Source organism: Balaenoptera borealis, assembly GCF_965194805.1.
Source record: "Balaenoptera borealis genome assembly, chromosome: 10".
Classification (NCBI taxonomy): Eukaryota; Metazoa; Chordata; class Mammalia; order Artiodactyla; family Balaenopteridae; genus Balaenoptera; species Balaenoptera borealis.
In genome coordinates, this window is record NC_138874.1 from 99,482,695 (window position 1) to 99,504,058 (window position 21,364).

Genomic DNA, 21,364 nt, shown 5'->3' on the forward strand with positions numbered 1-21,364 from the left:
AGGATATTGAGCGCCAAGTTAGAGAACTGAAAACAAAAATTTCAGCTATGAAAGAAGAAAAGGAGCAGCTCAGTGCTGAAAGACAAGAACAGATTAAGCAGAGGACTAAGTTGGAGCTTAAAGCCAAGGATTTACAAGATGAATTGGCAGGCAATAGTGAACAGAGGGTGAGTTAAAGTGCTAAAAATGAAAGATATAAATGTTCAGGTGAGTGGGAACTGCAGAGGACAGTCCTTTCTGTGGCACGGGTGCTTGAATTTTTGTAAAAGATTTGGCACATTAAAATAATTTGCATTCAAGTTGCAACTGAGTACTGTCTTTGTTACTTACATTTAAAAATTAGTTTTGTGTTGCAGGATCAGTTTAAAAATTAGTTTTGTGTTGCACAATCAGTCTCATGAATTTTTTTTTATGAGAAAATATTTTATGCTAGACTTATAAATTAAGCAAAAGTTTTTAAACAGATTGCATTTTTACTTATCTTCATTTACAGAAACGCTTATTAAAAGAAAGGCAGAAGCTGCTTGAAAAAATAGAAGAAAAGCAGAAAGAACTGGCAGAAACAGAACCTAAATTCAACAGTGTAAAAGAAAAAGAAGAGCGAGGAATTGCTAGGTCTGGGATTTTTTTTACCAACAATTCTAATTTTCTACATTGTTCCTCTATAGAACCTTATTAAATAGTTACGGGTTAAGAAGGTACAGTAAATAAGGGCAAAAGTTAAATGCCCATTTCAAAGTAATAGGCAGTGTCGGCCAGGCATTATTGTATGCTTATTGCCTATTGAAAAGCCCTAGGAGATCCACAGTATCACCACTGTAAATTTGACAAACTTGAGGCTCTGGGGGGGTTCAATAACTTGCCCAAGATAACATAGCTAAATGTTGGGCATTTAAAAACATGCATGATGATTGTTCTTTTTTTACCCAAATTGTATCCTGCTGTGTGTTCATTCTCCCACTTTATGTCATTTTAACATCTAGACATTTTAGTATCCATAGATTGGACTTGCCAACGTTTGCTGATTTCACAATTTAGTACATTGTCATGTTTTTATGCCACTTATTTTCATTTTAATGAATTGCCTGTTGATATCTTTTGTCCATTTTTTTCTGATTTTTTTTTCCGCTTTTTAAAAAAATTTATTTATTTTATCCTACTTATTTTTGGCTGTGTTGCGTCTTTGTTGCTCTGCGCAGGCTTTCTCTAGTTGTGGTGAGCGGGGGCTACTCTTCATTGCGGTGTGCAGGCTTCTCATTGTGGTAGCTTCTCTTGTTGTGGAGCACGGGTTCTAGGTGCGCGGGCTCAGTAGTTGTGGTTCATGGGCTCTAGAGCACAGGCTCAGTAGTTGTGCATGGGCTTAGTTGCTCCGTGGCATGTGGAATCTTCCCAGACCAGAGCTTGAACCCGTGTCCCCTGCATTGGCAGGCGGATTCTTAACCACTGCGCCACTGGGGAAGCCCATTTTTTCTGATTTTTTTTTTTTAAATTTATTTTTATATTTATTTTTGGCTGTGTTGGGTCTTCGTTTCTGTGTGAGGGCTTTCTCTAGTTGGGCAAGCGGGGGCCGCTCTTCATCGCAGTGCGCAGGCCTCTCACTATTGTGGCCTCTCTTGTTGCAGAGCACAGGCTCCAGGCGCGCAGGCTCAGTAGTTGTGGCTCACGGGCCTAGTTGCTCCGCGGCATGTGGGATCTTCCCAGACCAGGGCTCGAACCCGTGTCCCCTGCATTGGCAGGTGGATTCTTAACCACTGCACCACCAGGGAAGCCCCTTGATTTTTTTTCTTACGTTCTATAGGGTTGTTTCATGTTACCTGGGCATTAGTATTTGTTCTGTATGTTGTAAGTGTTTTCTCTTGCCTTTTAACCTTTATAGTGTCTTTTATTGTAAGGAGTTGAAAATGTTCAAATAGTTAAATATAGTTGGAGCATTTTTGAAAATTGCTGAGATATGGGATACTAGATTTGTGTAGGTTTACTGATTAACCCAGACCTGGAATGACCTTAAATCCTTAGGGGATGGGCTGTTTTACCTGACTGTAACTGTGATTTTGCAGTTAAATTAATGTTATATAGAACTAGTTCCAGGAACTCTGTTAGATAACAGTTGCTTTATTTATACTTAATTCCTTCTTTTTTTTTTTTTTCTTTTCTTTTTTACCACACCGTGCGGCTTGTGGGATCTTAATTCCCTGACCAGGTATCAAACCCAGGCCCTCAGCAGTGAGAGAGCAAAGTCCTAACCATTGGACTGCCAGGGAATTCCCTTTAATTCCTTTTTTTATGGAATTATAGAAATGGTTATTGTCTCTGTTTACTCTTGAGGTATCGATTGCAATTAAACTTGGTTATTTCCTGTTGTCCTTTTCAAACCATTCTCTTCTATCTTGTGTAGATTGGCCCAAGCTACGCAGGAAAGAACGGATCTTTATGCAAAGCAGGGTCGAGGAAGCCAGTTTACATCAAAAGAAGAAAGGGATAAGTGGATTAAAAAGGAACTCAAGTCTTTAGATCAGGCTATTAATGACAAGAAAAGACAGATTGCTGCTATACATAAGGATTTGGAGGACACTGAGGCAAATAAAGAGAAAAATCTGGAGCAGTATAATGTAAGAACTTTCATAGCTGCTTTGTGAAATCTTTCAGAAGAGTGTGAACATGTGCAGTTTTATCTATTTCTTTAAGTTTTATTTGTAAATGGTTTATCTTAAAATATACAAGACCAGATACTTAATTAGGCAAGACCAGCACAATTTAATATGATACATATGGTAGTTCTCTTTTTCAAAGAAGAGTTCTTGCATGTCAGTGAGTGTCCATATAGATTGAATATATTTTAAAATATATTTTTATGACTTGGTAATATGTACCTGAACTCTGCCCTTAACTAAAACGTGACTTTATAATAACTTAAAATTTTTCCATTTTTATATTCTAATGTAATTTTCTGTCAAAGTAATAACTTACTGCAGAATGTATATATATTTTGTTAAAGCATTGGTGATTTTATAACATTTTCTAAATGAATTAAACATTTACTATGCATGTTTAGTTAGCATTTTCTTAAAAAGTGAAGTAGAAGATAAAATCATTACTTTTAGAGCAAGAAAGATCTTACATTATTTAAAATTAGGGAGAAAAATTCTTTAAGTGATATGTGTGGATATATATAGGTGATTGGAAGTGATGAGAAGGGAGTGTGTAGGACAGGTGTAGGGTGAGGAGAATATATATATATACATGCCTAGAAGGAACCTTCTTACCCCATGAGATCTGTACCAGTTGGTATGGTTGGTTTATCAAAAAAAGCCACTAAAAGCATAAAATCTTAAATGTGTATACTTATATATATTTTATGTATATTTATATGTATTTTTTACACATATATAAACATAAGTATTTAATCTTAAATAGATAAATATATGCTTATGTACCAGTCTTTATTTTTTAGACTTTTTTTTTAAGAGTAGCTTTGGGTTGACAGCAAAATTGAGAGGAAAGTATAGAGATTTCTCATATGCCCCCTGCCCCCACACATGCACAGCCTCTTTATCAACATCCTCCAGCAGAGTGTGTACCAATCTTTTGATGTAGAGCCCAAGATATTTCTTATGAATATGAGTAGTGATTGGAGTTCCTAGGGGACTTTCATGTTATGAACCACACATGTAAATACAGTTCTCCTTAAAGTTGGATGAGAACAGAATTCAGGTTTCAATATAAGATCATATATTGCATTTAGTTGTCATGTTTCTGTCATCTCCTTTATTCTGGATCAGGTCCTCAGTCTTTCCTTGACTTTGCGACTTGACATTTTGAATTACTGTTATAAAGTGCACAGTATCTATTAACTTACGTATTATATATTAAATAATTATTTTCCCTAGTCTTTTAGAGTTGATTTGCCCATTTAATCCAGTTTTTAGTGAGTCACCTTTGAGTTTGTCCAAAACTAAATCAATTTTTTTAAATAAACAACTCTTCCTTGTACTCATATCATCAGTTTATCTAATATTTAATGTAATCAGTTACCCAAAAACAAAAACATACTAGGGAGCAAACAGAACTGACTCTGTAACCATAAACAACTCAACTGATGGGAAAAGTGACCAGGAGTAATAGACAGCCTACTGGCCTTGAGAGTCCAGCGTACTTTGGGCTTTGGTCAGGATATTTTATGGAAGGAATGGAAAACACAGGTTGATCGAGGTAGTCAGTTATTTGGGAATTTGTTAGTATAGTTTCAGCTGCGATAGCTACAGTCCTGTCTTGAAATAAAGAAAAGGCATTTTGTCTTGAGTTCATGGAAATATCAACCTCAACAGATGCCCTTTTTGAAAAAGTTTAATGATAAACCAAGATTTTCCAGTGAGAGGTTTTATTCATTTTTTCTCAAGCTTGAAGTTATTTTTCAATATTTTAGTCACACTTAAGTGTATCAAAATGACCACTTGTGAGGGTGAACTCTGTGCTTTATAATGGATAGAGATAATTTTACAGTGCTAATTAATTGTACAAAACAGCCTTTTTGCTTCTTAGTATATTCCTACATCTCTTATGTTCTAGTGTATGTGCTTAGAGGGGGAAGTACGAAAAGTATGCACTGCAGTGTTTTGAGAATTTATTAATGTATTTTTCTTCTAAAATTCTAGGGTGTGTATTATAGAAGTAGTAAGGACATTAATGAACAAATTAATTGTTTTGATATATGTATATGCCTGTTAAACCATCACCACAATTAAGATAACAAGCCTGTTCATCACCCCAAAATGTTTCCCATACCCCTTGGTAATTCCTTCCTCCCTCCTTTCCTGTCCTCCTCCTCCATCCCCTGGTAACAACTGATCTGCTTTCTGTCACTATGGATTAGTTTGTATGAAATTGGATTTTAAATTTGAATTATTTTTATTTCCATAGAAACTGGATCAGGATCTTAATGAAGTCAAAGCTCGAGTTGAAGAACTGGACAGAAAATACTATGAAGTAAAAAATAAGAAAGATGAATTACAAAGTGAAAGAAAGTTAGTATAGCCTAAAATATGTCTTAATATTTTTGAGTAATGTAATTACTGGCTGTTAAACAGTCTTTAAGTTATAAATTAAGTATTGAAGTTTAATTTCAGTATTTATTCAAAATTGTATACTATTAGAGTATTAATATTTTTAGAATTAAAGACAGTCTAATTTTTATTGATTAGTTACTTATGGAGAGAGGAGAATGCAGAACAGCAAGCACTTGCTGCTAAAAGAGAAGATCTTGAAAAGAAACAGCAACTTCTTAGAGCTGCAACAGGAAAGGTGGGCAGGTTCTTTCATTACCTCAGTTTGCATTGTCAGTTATTATTGCACAAGAATTTATTAACTTTCAAGAGTAGAGTGCAAATTACTTGTCTTATAAATACGAAACAGTGGGTATCATTTAAGCACCCATACTATTAAAGATAGCACTTTTGATTTTTAGATGGTGAGTCCATTTTTAATGCTGATGTCATAGAACAGAATCCATGATATAAAGTATTGCACGTAGTTGGCATATTTCAAGGGAGTGACCTGTTTTTGGAGAGTGTTTAATCTCTGGTATATTTTTAATTTTTTTATCTTTTTAAAATTTTATTGGAGTATAGTTGATTTACAGTGTTGTGTTAGTTTCAGGTGTACAGCACAGTGAGTCAGTTATATATATACATATATCCACTCTTTTTTTAGATTCTTCTCCCATATAGGCCATTGCAGAGTATTGAGTAGAGTTCCCTGTGCTATACAGTTATGTCCTTATTAGTTATCTATTTTGTGTATATGTCAATCCCATTCTCCCAATTTGGTATATTTTTTAATGTTTAGAGTAATGGGTTCATTTCTTACCAGCAGGAGTGCCATTGGCACTATTTTAATATTTTTCACTTCTAAACAGGCCATTTTAAATGGAATAGATAGTATAAACAAAGTGCTAGACCACTTTCGTCGAAAGGGAATAAACCAGCATGTTCAAAATGGCTATCATGGTATCGTGATGAATAACTTTGAATGTGAGCCTGCTTTCTACACATGCGTGGAAGTCACTGCTGGAAATAGGTGAGATTTTTTTGCTTGATATTTTGAGTTTTTAAAGGAACGAGGGAATAAGAGTAACCTAAGAAACAACTCTTTGTAGTTTTAATACAATATGTCTCCCATGATCATCCTGTATCCTCAGTTACTTAATTTTCTAATTAAAGATGTAGATGTTAAGTGTTTGTTCCTAATTGTAGAAGCTAGAAATTTCCCTTTTTTGTACTTCCTCTCCCTCCATTGAAATTTTCTAAGTAGCCCTCTCCATACGAATTGGATTGCATAGAAAAAAAGTGAATTGTTTGCTTAAATGTTTATAGCACTTCAGGTGTGTCTTGTTCTCTTTACATGTAGGTTGTTTTATCACATTGTTGATTCAGATGAAGTCAGCACGAAGATTTTGATGGAGTTTAATAAAATGAACCTACCTGGAGAGGTTACTTTTCTGCCTCTTAACAAATTAGATGTAAGAGATACTGCCTATCCTGAAACCAATGTGAGTTGATGTGTGTTAAGATCTGTCTTTCTTTCAATAAGTTTTTTCTTGTGTTTAGCACATCCTAGTGCACAGGCACTGTACATTGGGATTCACGTGGTCTGTGAGATAAACATTCCTGTCTTAACCGAAGAGCATAGTGCTGGATGAGGAAAGGAAGGGAGACAGAGGTCACAGCCAAGACATAAACCATTGCAAAATGTGCAAAGTGTTAAAATATTGGGTTGGCCAAAAAGTTCATTAGGGTTTTTTCTTAAGATGTTATGGAAGAACCCCAACTTTTTGGCCAAACCATACATAAGCACAGGGTACTTTGAGAGTGTATCTCAAGGAGACAAAATTAAGATTAAATAGCTGGAGAAGAATTCCCTGAGGAACTATCATTTAAAGTAAATATTTTAAAGTTTTCTGAATGTACTTTTTTTAAATGGCTTATAAATTAGATTAAAAATACCTAGCAAAATGACAGGCTCAGAAAGCATACTGTTGCTTTTGTTATTAGCTGGTATATTTTTAAACAGATTAAAAATATTCCCTAGACATCATTCTTGAAAAAAATGTAATTGCTTTGAGGTGTTTGGCTTCAGAATATTGATGGTAGTAGCAACTATTTCACTGTTTTTTAAGGTTAAAGCTAAAACCCTATGAGAATGATCTACAATTTAAGAGGAACAGTGAGAATCTTATAAGCTATTTAAGTGGTTAGCTTTTTCTTCTTTTAAATCTACAAATTATCTTTGAAGTTTTGGGGAGGAGAAATTGAGTCATAAATGTGATGTGTGAATGAAGCAAGACACAAAAGAATGCATGTAAGTATGGTTCCCTTTACACTACCTGAATAAAATAAGCTTAGATGATAGAACTAGAAATGCAAGGAAGTAGTGACCACAAAAGTTATATTGGGTTGGCCAAGAAGTTCGTTCGGGTTCTTCCATAACAGGTTTTGGAAAAACCCGAATGAACTTTTAATAGTGGTCATCCCCAGCAGGTAACCATTGAAGGTAACCACTGTGATTAGGAAAGGGTTACACTCATGGCTTCTGGGTGTCAGTAGTGTTTTGTTTCATGTCCTGCCATGGTGGTTATATTGGTGTTTGCTTTGTAATTATTAATTAAAGCTTAACATATTATTGCGCTTTTCTGTATGTAGGATGTATTTCTTAATTTAAAAATTCTAAAAATTCTGTTCTGCCAGTTGAGGAGAGAGAAAAAAGGGAAAATAAATTTTATCTGAAAAATTTTTTTTCTGAATATCTAACTTAGGTTATATATCTGTAGATAGAGATAAAATAAAATGAAAATATTTTGAGGAAATACTACTAGTTTACATTCGGCCCTTCTATGTGACAGAGGCTATCCTAAGTGTTTCACATATATAACTTGCCTAGACTTAACAACTTTGTCAGGAAGATACTGTTGTTATTTCAGTTTTATAGATGAAGTAACTGTCATATAGAGAAGTTAGGCAACTTGTCCAGAGCACACATCTGAATAGCAGAACTGGGATTTGAACTTGAGCAGTCTGGCTCCAGAGCCACTAAGCTCTTTATCACTGTACTCTAGTATTGAAAACCTGGATGATTTACATGAGTACAATTTCCAGTATATTTCAGTAGAATGATTTTTCTAACTTTTTCAGTATAAAAACCAACAGTTTTGAAATATAAAGGTATTTTGTTGATTTGTATTTCAGGAAGATGTAATTCATGATTCTGCTAACACATTTTAATTGTGTTTTGATCTCTTTGCTTGCAAAATATTCATTTTTAGGATGCTATTCCTATGATAAGTAAATTGAGGTACAATCCCAGATTTGACAAAGCTTTCAAACATGTGTTTGGAAAAACACTTATTTGTCGTAGTATGGAAGTTTCAACCCAGTTGGCCCGTGCTTTCACTATGGACTGCATTACCCTGGAAGGTTTGTAATAATAATTCTTAGCCTTGAACAGATAAATTCCATTTTAGTTTTAAGAGTGTTTGAAAATTCATGTCCATTTTTAAAATAGTTGGTTTATTCAAGTCAGAATGTAAAAAGGGTCACCTCTTTATATTTAGTTGATGTCTCTCAAGTATAATCATTTGATGTATAGTAGAGTTTCTTAACCTTTTTTGCACCATGGACTTCCTTTGGTTCTTTGGTGAAGCCTCTGGACCCGTTCTCAAAATGTTATATTTTATTTATTTATTTTTGGCCTCATTGGGTCTTCGTTGCTGCGCATGGGCTTTCTGTAGTTGCTGTGAGCGGGGGCTACTCTGCGTTGCAGTGCACGTGCTTCTCATTGCGGTGGCTTCTCGTGTTGTGGAGCACGGGCTCTAGGCCCACAGGCTTCAGTAGTTGTGGCACGTGGGCTTAGTTGCTCCGTGGCATGTGGGATCTTCCCAGACCAGGGCTCAAAGCCGTGTCCCCTGCATTGGCAGGAGGATTCTTAACAACTGCGCCTCAAGGGAAGTCCTCAAGTTTTCTTAGTTGTCCAAAAATATTTTTCTATCCAGGATCCAATCAAGGATGCATTCAATGCCTTTTCTTTAGATTCTTTCAGTTTCAGTATAGGACAGGTCTCCTGTTTTCCTCCCACCCCAAGAAATTCACTTTCTCAGAGAAAGTCTTGTGTTTTGGATTATTTTACTGCTTTCTCTTCATTAGGTTTAGGTTAAGCATTCTTGGCATGAGTGATGTGTACTTCTTATTGCACCACACAATGTGTCCCACTGTTACTGATGCCAGGTTTGACCACTAGCAAATCTTGGTTGTAAAGATGCCTTATCCCCTTTGTAATTAATAAGTGATATGTGGGATTATCCTTCAAGAATACATGAAAATCAGGTTCCCCCAAAACTTCTTCACCAGTGGTTTAGCATCCTTTGGTGACCCTTGCCTGACTCAAGTTAATACATTGGGGGTTTCTAAATGGTGGTTCTAAAATTCTGTGATTGCTTCTATATTTATTAGCTGTCACTCTTCTGTAAAGAGCCCCCTCCTTTTTTCTTTTTTATGTATTGCTGTGATTCATGGACTTCTTCTTTTAATTCAATGTGTTATTACATTGCCATCATTATTTTTGATTTTCAGATTTTCCCAGTTGTGGCTAGTGGGAATTTCAAGCTAGGTTCTGTGTCCTGTTGATATGTTCCTATTAGTCTTTAACACTTCTTTCCTTTCTGGCAGATGTTCAGGCTCACCTAGAAGGTATATTTTTTTGAATGCAAATGTTAATATTGTAAAGCAAAATTTTTTCCAGAGTGACGTAAACTCTTAACTTTTACATTCTTATTAAATAGGTAAAGGCTTTAGATTAGTCATTTGATTATTAATCAATTTATTGTTGAATAAAGAAGTTGTTATACAGAATTACTAATTTTCTTATGTTTTGTTTATAGGTGACCAAGTTAGTCATCGGGGTGCTTTAACTGGAGGCTATTATGATACAAGGAAGTCTAGACTTGAATTACAAAAAGATGTTAGAAAAGCAGAAGAAGAACTAGGTGAGCTTGAAGCAAAGCTCAATGAAAATCTGCGCAGAAATATTGAAAATATCTTTTTGTCTTGTGTTGCTGTAGAGAAATAACTGTTTTGGTTGGGAATATAGAATCTTTTGCATGTTAGATGTATTTTCTCATATGCAGTGGGGGAAAATATCCCATGTGTTTTACTTTGACTTTTATTTAAGCACAGGAGCTTATGTAGTATGTCTTTAACTTCTGAAGACAGGGAGAAAACTAAAAACTATTTTAACATCCTTTGCTTAGCTGTTAAATAGCTAATAGCAATAAATCTACTTCTGAGAGAAAAGAACCTGAGGAACACAAAAATTTAAGGTTATAGAGGGAACTGAGGAGTATTTGTCAGACAGTTTTATAGGAGGAAAAGCAGGATAGTATTTCAATGGAAGAAGGGTGGACAGTATCAGGAATGCCACATACTACATAGAAGTTAAATATATAAGGGTTGAAAAATGTCCATTAGAGGTTATTATCTTGATTTAGTATTAGTGGAGGAAATGTCCATCAAAATGCAAGTCTTAGTAACCATAGTTCTCTTAGTTCTTTCAAATAAAAATGGTGTTCTGTGAAGAGTGACTAGTTCGATTCACAAGTGTGAGACACTTGTGCACATGCATCTTCTTCTTTTTTTTTTTTTTTTTAAACCTTACTTTCTGTTTAATCTGTTTTGCCAAACAAATACAGTGAAAACTTTAGTCTGACTAATTGTACAGAAAATAGAATTTGTAACCAGTAGCAAACATAACAGGATAGACCTAAGTCCCTGGCAAGCTGGATCTCCATCAACAGGTCACCTAGATCCCCTTGTCGATGACCTCCTGGGAGGGAGGTCCTAGAAGGCAGAGGCACAGATCTGCCAGTCCCCAACAGAATCAGAGGCTGCACCTGGGAAGGAAAAGCACAAAAAGTAGAACTGATGTTACTTGGATCTCTTAACACTACACACGGAAGAGTTGTCTCTGATTGCCGGCCAAGCTCAAGGTTTAGTTGTTTTCCCAAAGCCATAGTCCTTGGGCATCTCGCCTGCATCCCTAGGGGATGTTTCAAGTTCAGTGGTTCTGAAGCCTCTGCTTAACCAGAACCTGCAACATAAACTTGGGGTTGGGGAGTGAAGGTGGGGAGGGGTAGACAAAGTCATAATTGCTGGTGTCACCAGTGCAGAATCTGAGATCCCAGACTTCAGGACCTTGCTTCAGGAGGAAACAAGAGAGGGCGCTTGGTCACCAGCAAAAGAGTCCAGCTGCCCTAAGGCTCAGTACTGCCAACCAGTGCCCCAGGAGTATGAGGGAGTTCAACAGCAGTGGCCTCAGGTCCCTCTAAGCTGGCAGGAGTCTGGGAGTCCCGAAGGCCGAAAGGGGACTCGTTCATATTCCGTGCTTCTTGCGGATGACAGCCATGGCCAGCAGCCGATCCTTCTCACATAGTTCTTCATGGAGTTTGGCCTCGGTGAGACGCTGGTGACAGATGCTGCCCTTCATCTCCTTCATCTTCACCTCCATCAGCGCCAGGATGTCCCGCTGCTCGTTCAGCTTGCGCAAGAGCTCCTCCTCTGTGGTGCCTGACAACAACGAGTACGAGTGGTCGGAGCCAGTATCAGGGAAGCCCTCTTCCCCGACCACCACCAGCTGGGGGCCCGTGGGGCACTCGGCGGCCTCCAGCCCTGCTGTAGCAGCCTCAAGCTCCGACGCAGCAGCTGCGGCGGCTGCGCCCTCTGCGGCCACGAACTCCACTTGCACCGTCAGGTCAATGGGCTTCACATCTTCTCCCGTGGGAGTGGTGGGCGCCGGAGGCACGGATCCCGGAGTCTGGCTGCTGTCCACAGCAGCCTGAAGGGTGAGGAGCACAGCCGCAGAAGCAGATACCAGGTTCAGCTGCAGCTGGGCGGTCTGGGCAGTGGAGGCGGACGGCGACGGCTGCTGCTGCTGATGCTGCTGCTGATGCTGCTGCCTGCAGCAGGCGGCTGCGGCCCCCGTGGGTCTGCGCGGTACTTTGCGCTCGTTGACGCCACACAGCGGGAAGATGGTGGGGACCCACACCGTGTAGGTTTTGCGGCCGCCCTGGAAGTGAACGCTGCAGAGACGGTGGCCCGTGGTGGGCTGGAAGGTGGAGAAGCACCCACTGACGCCAGCACGGGACACATTCTTGAGCCAAAGGCGCTGCAGCTCAGCGTCCTTGGGAAACGTATAGAAGTGCAATGCCTTGTCCTGGTGCGAGTTGTTGTAGCAGCCTGGCACGCAGCACATAAAGCCAGGCATGGCTGCGCCACGCGGCCCGGCCCGGCCCACCAGCCTTCTGAGCCTTTCGACGGCCCAGTCTGTATGCCGCCGCCCGCCCCTCGACGGGCGGCACCGCGCGAGGCCTTGGGCGGCCTCCCACTACTGCCGCCAGGCGTGGCCGGACTGGCCCGGTGCCCCGTGCCCAGAATACCTCTCGTCGGCCCGCGCCGAGCCAGCCGCCCAGCCGCCCGCCTCCACATGCATCTTCTTAAAACAGCCATGGTATAAGGCAGAAGTGCTTTATGTGTACTTTGCATTATGTCACACAATATTAAATACAGGTACTCAAGCAGCGAAAATTACTTTTACTGCTTCATTAGGATATTCTTTATTGGAACTGGCATTTTTTAAAATGTGAGTTTATAGCTTTTCTGTCATCAGTTGCAAGCAAAAGCACAGAGAAAAAGGTAAATAAACATCTTAGTTTTAACTTTGCAGGGGTCTACATAGCATGCTTTGAGAACTGCCCAAATTTGGCAAGATGTGAGCATGAAGCATGGGGAAATACTAATAAAAAAGAGGTTGACAGCAGGCACCAACTACTTTCCTGTATTTGATAATCCAGCTAGATGGAGTTATTCTTCTACATTGGGCAAGGCCTCCTCTTCATATCTGACTCCCTTATATAGTGCTTTAAGCATAATAGATTATATAGTAAATATTTGTTGAATGAAAAAATATATATTTCATTTAGCTTCCTTTAGGACTTCCCAGGATTGTATTTATTATTTATTTTTTGTATAGCAATTAGTAAAACAGTATGTGTGTTATTTTGAGAGAGAAGTGGGGTGAAATGTTTTAAGCTTCTTTTATGACTGAACACAGTGTAGTATTCAGCATTGTTATGGTCCGTAAATTTGTGGAAATAGCTTTATTTACAGATGAAGAAAAGGAAGGGGGATACACAATGTTTTGTTAACAGGCACCAAAGAGAATTTTCCTTAGCCTTGTATATGGATTAATAACGAAATTGATCAGCTCATGAACCAAATGCAGCAGATAGAGACTCAGCAAAGGAAATTTAAAGCATCTCGAGATAGCATATTATCAGAAATGAAGATGTTAAAAGAGAAGAGGCAGCAGTCAGAGAAAACCTTTATGCCCAAGGTTCGTTAAGTATGCTTTTTTTTATAGATTTGCTTTAATTATAAAGATTTGGGGTGGACCATATATTATATAGGTTATATAACATATACATTCTGTTCCATTTTCATTTAGGCCCATACTTTTGGGAATCTACATGTATCTTTATCACACTTTTACCCATGAGTACCCAGAGTCTCCTTTTGTAGGCCTCATTCAGACTTTCCAACTTTATTAAACAAACAGGCATTTTGAGCTACGGCATAATAGTATTGTCTGAGAGTAGTCAGCCAATATCCATTTTTGTCTATAAAGTACTATTTATGGATTTATTTGATTGCATTCTGTCCAGATTGTGCTAAAATGAGTAGAAAGTAAACTATTACTGCTATTACAAATGATAATACACATTGGTGTCATAAACATGAAGCAGTTTTGACAAAAAACTATTAATTTTGTACATCAATAGTACTAAAACAACAAAGTTTAAAATATATATATATACCCACAATTATACCACCCTAACATTCTAGCAACTTCTTTTTATAGTTTGACCATGGAATATGATGTGTTACGCACATCCTGCAAATACTGCATCATAAATATTTTTCTTGTTGCTACATAGTACTAATTATCAAATATAATGGATATCTAATATTTAATTGAGTTAGTATGATTACTTAGCTCACTTTAGTATCAAATATAGTTTCCAATTTTTCACTATTATAAGTGATACACTGACTAGTATGTTTATTAACAAATGGATAATCTGTCATGTAGCAACGTAGCTTACAAAGTTTGGAGGCAAGTTTGCACGCTATGGAGTCCACCAGAGAATCACTGAAAGCAGAACTTGGAACTGATTTGCTTTCTCAACTTAGTCTGGAAGATCAGAAGAGAGTAGATGCACTGAATGATGAAATTCGTCAACTTCAGCAGGCAAGTACAGTTGACAGGAAAAAAATTTTTTGTTGACAATTGGCTGTTGTGAAAGTGTCTTTCTGGCTAATAAAGGAATGTGAAAGAGATTATTGAGAAAATATAAGATTAATTAGACTTCTAATATCCATAAAAGTAAATGAGGTTTTAATAAGTTTTTCCAAACCATATGTTAGGATTGTGTAAGAAATCTTTATTTTCTTTCATCTTACTTAATGCCCATTTGTCATTAGTAAGATGGAGCTTGTTAGCTTTGCTGTATTTATTGACCTGACCACCTTTACATATTTAATAATATTGTTTTGATTAAGCATTTTAACAACATTTGATTTTTAAATACAGAGATGTAAGCAATTAATACTAAGTTCAAAACATGGAAAGCAGAAAAAGAAAAATATTTTTGGTAGCATGCCTTATAAAAAGAACCAGGCACAGAAACAGCATTCTGAATAGGTAAGAGGGAAAATGAAGAAAATACAGGGCTTTTTGGAAAGGTGTAAAACTATTTCAGCTCATTTGAACAAAAATAATGGAGAAAACAACAGATTGATAGCATTCCTGTATGTGAAATGTGCATGGCTGTGTAGACAAAGAATTTTGTTTTTTCTTCTAGGAAAATAGACAGTTGCTAAATGAAAGAATTAAGTTAGAAGGTATTATTACTCGAGTAGAGACTTACCTCAATGAGAATTTAAGAAAGCGCTTGGACCAAGTAGAACAGGTATGTTCTTTTTCGAGGGTTCCTTGACAAGCATAACCTTTTGATAATGCTTATATGAGAGACTCTGATTTAGAGTATGGGCTCTGGGGACAGAAAGCCTAGCAGTCTGACCACCTGCCCTGGCTTGGACTTCTAGCACTGCCACCTAGTGTACAGTACTGGGCAAGTCATTTAATATTTCTCAGCTCCAGTTTCCTCTTGTGTAAAATAAGCATAGCAGTAGTACCCGTTTTGTATGATTATCTGGCACATTCTAGGTAGTAAATATTAGTTATGAATATTTTCTCATCAGTAGTCAGATGCTGAGAAATTTTCTAGTAAGTTTTTCCCCTTTAATGGATACATTAAGTATTTACAATTATTTGAAGTATGTGTTTTGGTTTTCTTAAGTGTTTATTCAGACATATCAACAGCTATATAAACGTTGGCAGTTATAACATTTTGAAACTAACAAAATTCATATTTTTGTGGTTCAATGCTCTTAAGTTCCTTTTGTGTTATAGGAACTCAATGAACTGAGAGAGACAGAAGGGGGTACTGTTCTCACTGCTACAACCTCAGAACTTGAAGCCATCAATAAAAGAGTAAAAGATACTATGGCACGATCAGAAGGTGAATTTTTATTTAGTAAAAATATTTTTGATATTTAGTTAAATTTAGCTTATTGGTTTTATAGGATTGTTGACTACAAAATTAAATATCCAAATAGGCAAAAGCATGTACCAATAGTTTTATGTGTTTTCCATCATCATAAACAGTTTATAGTGAACAGAGTTTAGGGTGTTGATTATAAATAGTAACCTTTGTTTTGTTGAAATGTTTGTGACAATTTTGTGAGAGACCATACATTATTAGTTTCATTGACAAAAGTATGAAATAGGTGAATCAAGTTTCTTATCACTAGTTGCTGAGAAGAAAATTATTTTAGGCTTTTATAAACATTAAATATAAATTGTATACATTGACTCAAGTACACTCCCAATTTTGTTCTGAGGTTTTTCATAAGTTTTCACAGTAAAATTTAAACCTATTTATTTTGATAGATTTGACCTTTAAAATCTTTGGTCAGCTAACACTCTGGCTTTAAAACAGGTGTTATGGGGAAATCCCTGGCGGTCCAGTGGTTAGGACTCTGTGCTTTCACTGCTGAGGGCCGGGGTTCAATCCCTGGTCGTGGAACTAAGATTCCACAGGCCACGCGGCTCGGTCAAAAAAATAATAAAATAGGTGTTATGGCCTAATTTGGTTTTCCCCCCATTTTAGATTTGGACAATTCCATTGATAAAACAGAAGCTGGAATTAAGGAGTTGCAGAAAAGTATGGAGCGCTGGAAAAATATGGAAAAAGAACACATGGATGCTATAAATCATGACACTAAAGAACTAGAAAAGATGACAAATCGACAAGGCATGCTACTGAAGAAGAAAGAAGAGTGTATGAAGAAAATTCGAGAACTTGGATCACTTCCCCAGGAAGCATTTGAAAAATACCAAACACTGAGCCTCAAACAGGTAAATCGAATTGGTTTTAAATTTGAAATCTCGTTGCAAATTTCCCTGTATGTGGATTTATTTATACATTTTTTTCCTCTTTATAGTTGTTTCGAAAACTTGAACAGTGCAACACAGAATTGAAGAAGTACAGCCATGTTAACAAAAAAGCTTTAGATCAGTTTGTAAATTTCTCTGAGCAGAAAGAAAAGTTAATAAAGCGACAAGAAGAGTTGGATAGGGGGTACAAATCAATCATGGAACTGATGAATGTACTTGAACTTCGAAAATATGAAGCTATTCAGTTAACTTTCAAACAGGTATGTTTCTATTTGTAGTAAATACACACACACGCTAAAATCTTCAGGTATTATTCAGTCTATTATTCAATTTGTAAAGATTTTAAAACTTTTTTTCCACTGATAATTGTATCTAAAACATGCAAACAAATCCAGTATATAGGTTGCAAATATAGTAACTGGAATGTTTTATACAGCTCTTAAAGGAGATCCAATCTGTTATTCTTGTTCTTAAGATTAAAAAAATAAAACTATTTTTGATTGCTTTTAAATAATTTTTATCCTTTTTAAAAAAAATACATATTCCAGTTGACACCCTATCTATCTATCTGTTTATTTTAAGGTATCCAAAAACTTCAGTGAAGTATTCCAGAAGTTGGTACCTGGTGGCAAAGCTACTTTGGTGATGAAGAAAGGAGATGTGGAAGGCAGTCAGTCTCAGGATGAAGGAGAAGGGAGTGGTGAAAGTGAGAGGGGCTCTGGGTCACAGAGCAGTGTTCCATCAGTTGACCAGTTCACTGGAGTTGGAATTAGGGTAAAATACCTTTACATTCAATTTTCCCCAGAGTATTATCATAGTAGAATTTGTAGACTATTTTGCAAATCTGAATTGGTGCATTGTATGTATTTTACCCCTTTGAGATATTAACTCATTAAATATTTCTTAGGTGTCATTTACAGGAAAACAAGGTGAAATGAGAGAAATGCAACAGCTTTCAGGTGGACAGAAATCCTTGGTAGCTCTTGCTCTGATTTTTGCCATTCAGAAATGTGACCCAGCTCCTTTTTACTTGTTTGATGAGATTGACCAGGCTCTGGATGCTCAGCACAGAAAGGCTGTGTCAGGTACAGTTTTGGCTTCATAGTAACTTGGTAGAAATGATAGCTTACCTCTTTTTTTTTTTTCCCCTTCATCTCCACTCCACTAAATTCCCTCACTTTCCTTTTTTTTTTTAAATTTATTTATTTATTTTTGGCTGCATTGGGTCTTTGTTGCTGCACCAGACTTTCTTTACTTGTGGCGAGCAGGGGCTACTCTTTGTTGCGGTACGTGGGCTTCTCATTGAGGTGGCTTTGTTGCAGAGCATGGGCTCTAGGCCCGCAGGCTTCAGTAGTTGTGGCACATGGGCAGCAGTAGTTGCGGCTCGCGGGCTCTAGAGCGCAGGCTCAGTAGTTGTGGCTCACGGGCTTAGTTGCTCCGTGGCATGTGGGATCTTCCCAGACCAGGGCTCGAACCCATGTTCCCTGCATTGGCAGGCGTATTCTTAATCACTGCGCCACCAGGGAAGCCCCAGTAGCTTACCTCTTTTATAGTATATTTCTTGTTGCCTGAGATATCCAGGGAGACTGGACAGGGTATTAGTCAATAAATAAAATAATTTCTCTTTGAACAGGTTTTCAAAAATCTAATATTAGACTACAAAGTTTAGTTCTGTGAGAAATAGATGTAATAATTGAAAATCCTACTCCAGTTAAACTTTTATACAAACGTCTCTTAACACTTTTTCTCAATGCTTGAATAGTCCCTGTCATAAACAATGTTGATTCTGTGTTTAAATAATCTATATGTGATCTTTAGTAAGTTTATGCAAACAAATCCAGTATACAGGTTGGGGGTGTGGGTAGCAGGAAAAGGTTGCTTTTGGTTTTTTGTGTGAGAAAATTTACTTTGCTCTGATATTATTTCTAATGCTGTGTTAGAAGGTGTTGCTTCTTTATATTCTGTAACTAAGTTATTTGTGTTAAAGATTTATCCCTAGTTTAAGAAACAAGTTGATATTTTTTGTAAATGTATGCATGCAGGCAGTTTTAAGTTTTAGGTAAGAGTAAAGATAGTTGCTTTTCAAATTTTCACTTCAACTGAAAAAAGGGTTTTATTAGATTACTATTTCTTTTTACAGATATGATTATGGAACTTGCTGTACATGCTCAATTTATTACAACTACTTTTAGGCCTGAACTGCTTGAGTCAGCTGACAAATTCTATGGTGTAAAGTTCAGAAATAAGGTAATTTTTTTATATGAAGTTTAAGTTCATGTAGTATATAATCCATTATATCTGTTGAATTCTTGTTTTATGTTACTTAAGTCATGAAAGAAAATTTAGAAAGTTATTGAAAAAAACTTAAAATGCCTATGAAGGTTATCAGTTTTTTTTGTGGCATTCATTGCACTGGTTTTATTCTTATTGGCATTAAGAGACACTATCTTCCTGTCTATCTGTTTAGTGCTTACTTAATGCACAGTCTTAAACAGTTACATAAATTCATTTATATTTGGTTAGACCACACAACTCTTTCTGGTGCTTTCAGCCTTAAGATTCTTTAAAATAGCGAAGTAATAAAAACTGAACAAAAATGTGGTTCAAATATTTAGATGTTAGTACTTACCTATATCTTCAGAGCATTAAAATGCAGAATATTTTTTAAACTCATGCATTGAACAAACAGCATTGTAAATAAAGGTTTTATCAGTCAGTGTTTTAGAGTCATTTGACTTGGTATGTAAAATTTATGGGTGATCGGGTGTATTTTTAAAATATTACCCTATACAGGGGAACACTGATATATTTCTTTAAGATTTAACAGATTTTGTTTTTAACATTTATTCTTCAGGTTAGTCATATTGATGTGATCACAGCAGAGATGGCGAAAGACTTCGTAGAAGATGATACCACTCATGGTTAATTGGAAAATACTTCCCATTGGTTTGGAAGATGTGTATAGTAATATGATCCTCATACCCAGGAACTGTAAATTTAAACCTATATATCTGGTCATTATTAATAGTTTTCAGACTTAGAGCATACATAGCCCTTTTATATTTCTGTCATTGTATTTTATAACATGCTCTGTAATGTTACATTTCTACTTATAGTTTAAGAATTTTATTTCCCACACAACTTTTTGTAAAGTGTCCTCCTATTTTAAATCTTTTAAAATGATCTAAATAGTCTTTCCTAATTATTTTATCAATTATATTGCCTCTTTTTTATAGCTTCAATTAAATAATTGGTTTTATGACTAACTTTGTGTTTTATGTGGCTTTTTATTTATGGTTCTATGATTAGGAACAAATTTTTCTTAAATATCTACCTTTTGTTTTGCTTAAGAAAAGGTCTGCCTTCACCTAAAAGAAGATTTTTAAAACACAGTTTAATATTCTGTTGAATTACAGCAGTGATTCCCAATCCTGGCTGCATTTTTAAATCCATAAGGGAGCTTTTAAAAATATAACATTGCTGAAATCTTTCCCTAGACCACTTGAATCGAAATCTTTAAGGGATAGGGTCTTGTTCATTGTTAATTCTAAAGTTCTGCAAGGTGATTCTGACCCTCAGAGAGGGTTAGAACCCCTGCTTAACTCAATGTAACAGTCCTTTAAAAAGTATTTTAAATTTAAAATGGCAGTGTGTTTAATAGAAGTTGGGAAGAGTATCCAAGAAATTGAGCTATAAAATTTCCTTGTTTTTCTGGATAAGTCGTTTGGAAAACCTTGTTATTGAAACATTGGTCTTTTCCCAGATTAGAGCTTTGCTGCTTATTGTGTTTTAAAATTGCTTTATTGAGGTAATTCATACCGTAACATTCACCCATCAAAATGGTGCAATTCAGTGCTTTTTAGTTTATTCACAGCACTGTGCAACTATCTCTACCATCTAATTTTAGAACATTTCAGTTACCCCAAAAGTAACACTGTACCCATTAGCGGTCACTCTACATCTCCCTCTCCCCTTATCATTCCTCTGGCAACCACAAATCTAATTTGTGTCTCATACTATGGATTTGCCTATTCTGGACATTTCATATAAATGGAATCATACAGTATGGGACCTTTTGTGACTGACTTCCTTTATTTAGCATGTTTTCAAGGTTCATTTATGTTGTACCACATACCGGGACTTGATTCCTTTTTATTGCTGAATAATATCCCATTGTATGAATATACAATTTGACCCTTGAACAACGTGGGTTTGAACTGCTCAGGTCCACTTATACTTGGGTTTTTTCAGTATAGCACCTGTACTGTCATTTTATTGATCTTTAAGTATGAGGATAAAGATTGTGTTCATAATATGTGGAATCAAAAGATCTAGGGTTTGAGGCTTTATTCTATCCAAACTGTTTTAGCTTCCTGCCCTTGGGTGAGTAATTTATCAATTCCTTTGTTTTTGAGGCAGAGATAACAGTACATGAATTTTCAACTCCAAAGGGGAGTCAGCACCCCTAACCTATATGTTGTTCAAGGGTCAACTGTATACCATGGTTTGTTTATCCATTCATTAGTTGGACAGTTGGGTTGTTTCTACCTTTTAGCTATTATAAATAATGCTGCTATTTATGAACAAGTTTTTGTGTGAATATGTTTTCATTTTTCTTGGGTATTTGCCCTGGATTGGAATTGTTGGGTCATATGGTATGTTTAACATTTTGAGGAACTGCCAGACTTTTCCAAAGGAGCTGCACCATTTTACATTTCCACTAGTAATGTATGAGGGTTATGATTTT

General features: G+C 36.6%; 1 protein-coding gene and 1 pseudogene across 2 annotated transcripts in view; one reads left to right on the forward strand and one right to left on the reverse strand.

Annotated features, from left to right (window-relative positions):
* SMC3 (structural maintenance of chromosomes 3) overlaps positions 1-19,883 on the forward strand; it is a 34,151-nt gene extending 14,268 nt beyond the window's left edge. The window contains exons 11-29 of the mRNA XM_082408259.1: positions 3-167; positions 494-615; positions 2,396-2,609; positions 4,918-5,021; positions 5,199-5,298; positions 5,912-6,072; positions 6,403-6,544; positions 8,315-8,465; positions 9,926-10,078; positions 13,280-13,431; positions 14,188-14,346; positions 14,960-15,067; positions 15,571-15,679; positions 16,331-16,578; positions 16,665-16,877; positions 17,200-17,391; positions 17,525-17,702; positions 18,758-18,864; positions 19,472-19,883. Coding sequence (XP_082264385.1) covers positions 3-167; positions 494-615; positions 2,396-2,609; positions 4,918-5,021; positions 5,199-5,298; positions 5,912-6,072; positions 6,403-6,544; positions 8,315-8,465; positions 9,926-10,078; positions 13,280-13,431; positions 14,188-14,346; positions 14,960-15,067; positions 15,571-15,679; positions 16,331-16,578; positions 16,665-16,877; positions 17,200-17,391; positions 17,525-17,702; positions 18,758-18,864; positions 19,472-19,543 — 2,850 coding nt within the window. The 3' untranslated portion in view covers positions 19,544-19,883. The remainder of the gene's footprint in view (positions 1-2; positions 168-493; positions 616-2,395; positions 2,610-4,917; positions 5,022-5,198; positions 5,299-5,911; positions 6,073-6,402; positions 6,545-8,314; positions 8,466-9,925; positions 10,079-13,279; positions 13,432-14,187; positions 14,347-14,959; positions 15,068-15,570; positions 15,680-16,330; positions 16,579-16,664; positions 16,878-17,199; positions 17,392-17,524; positions 17,703-18,757; positions 18,865-19,471) is intronic.
* Positions 10,667-13,273, reverse strand: LOC309636168 (THAP domain-containing protein 11 pseudogene; annotated as a pseudogene). The gene has a single exon. The product of its transcript is annotated as a THAP domain-containing protein 11 pseudogene (transcript).
* Positions 19,884-21,364: the final 1,481 nt, after the last annotated feature.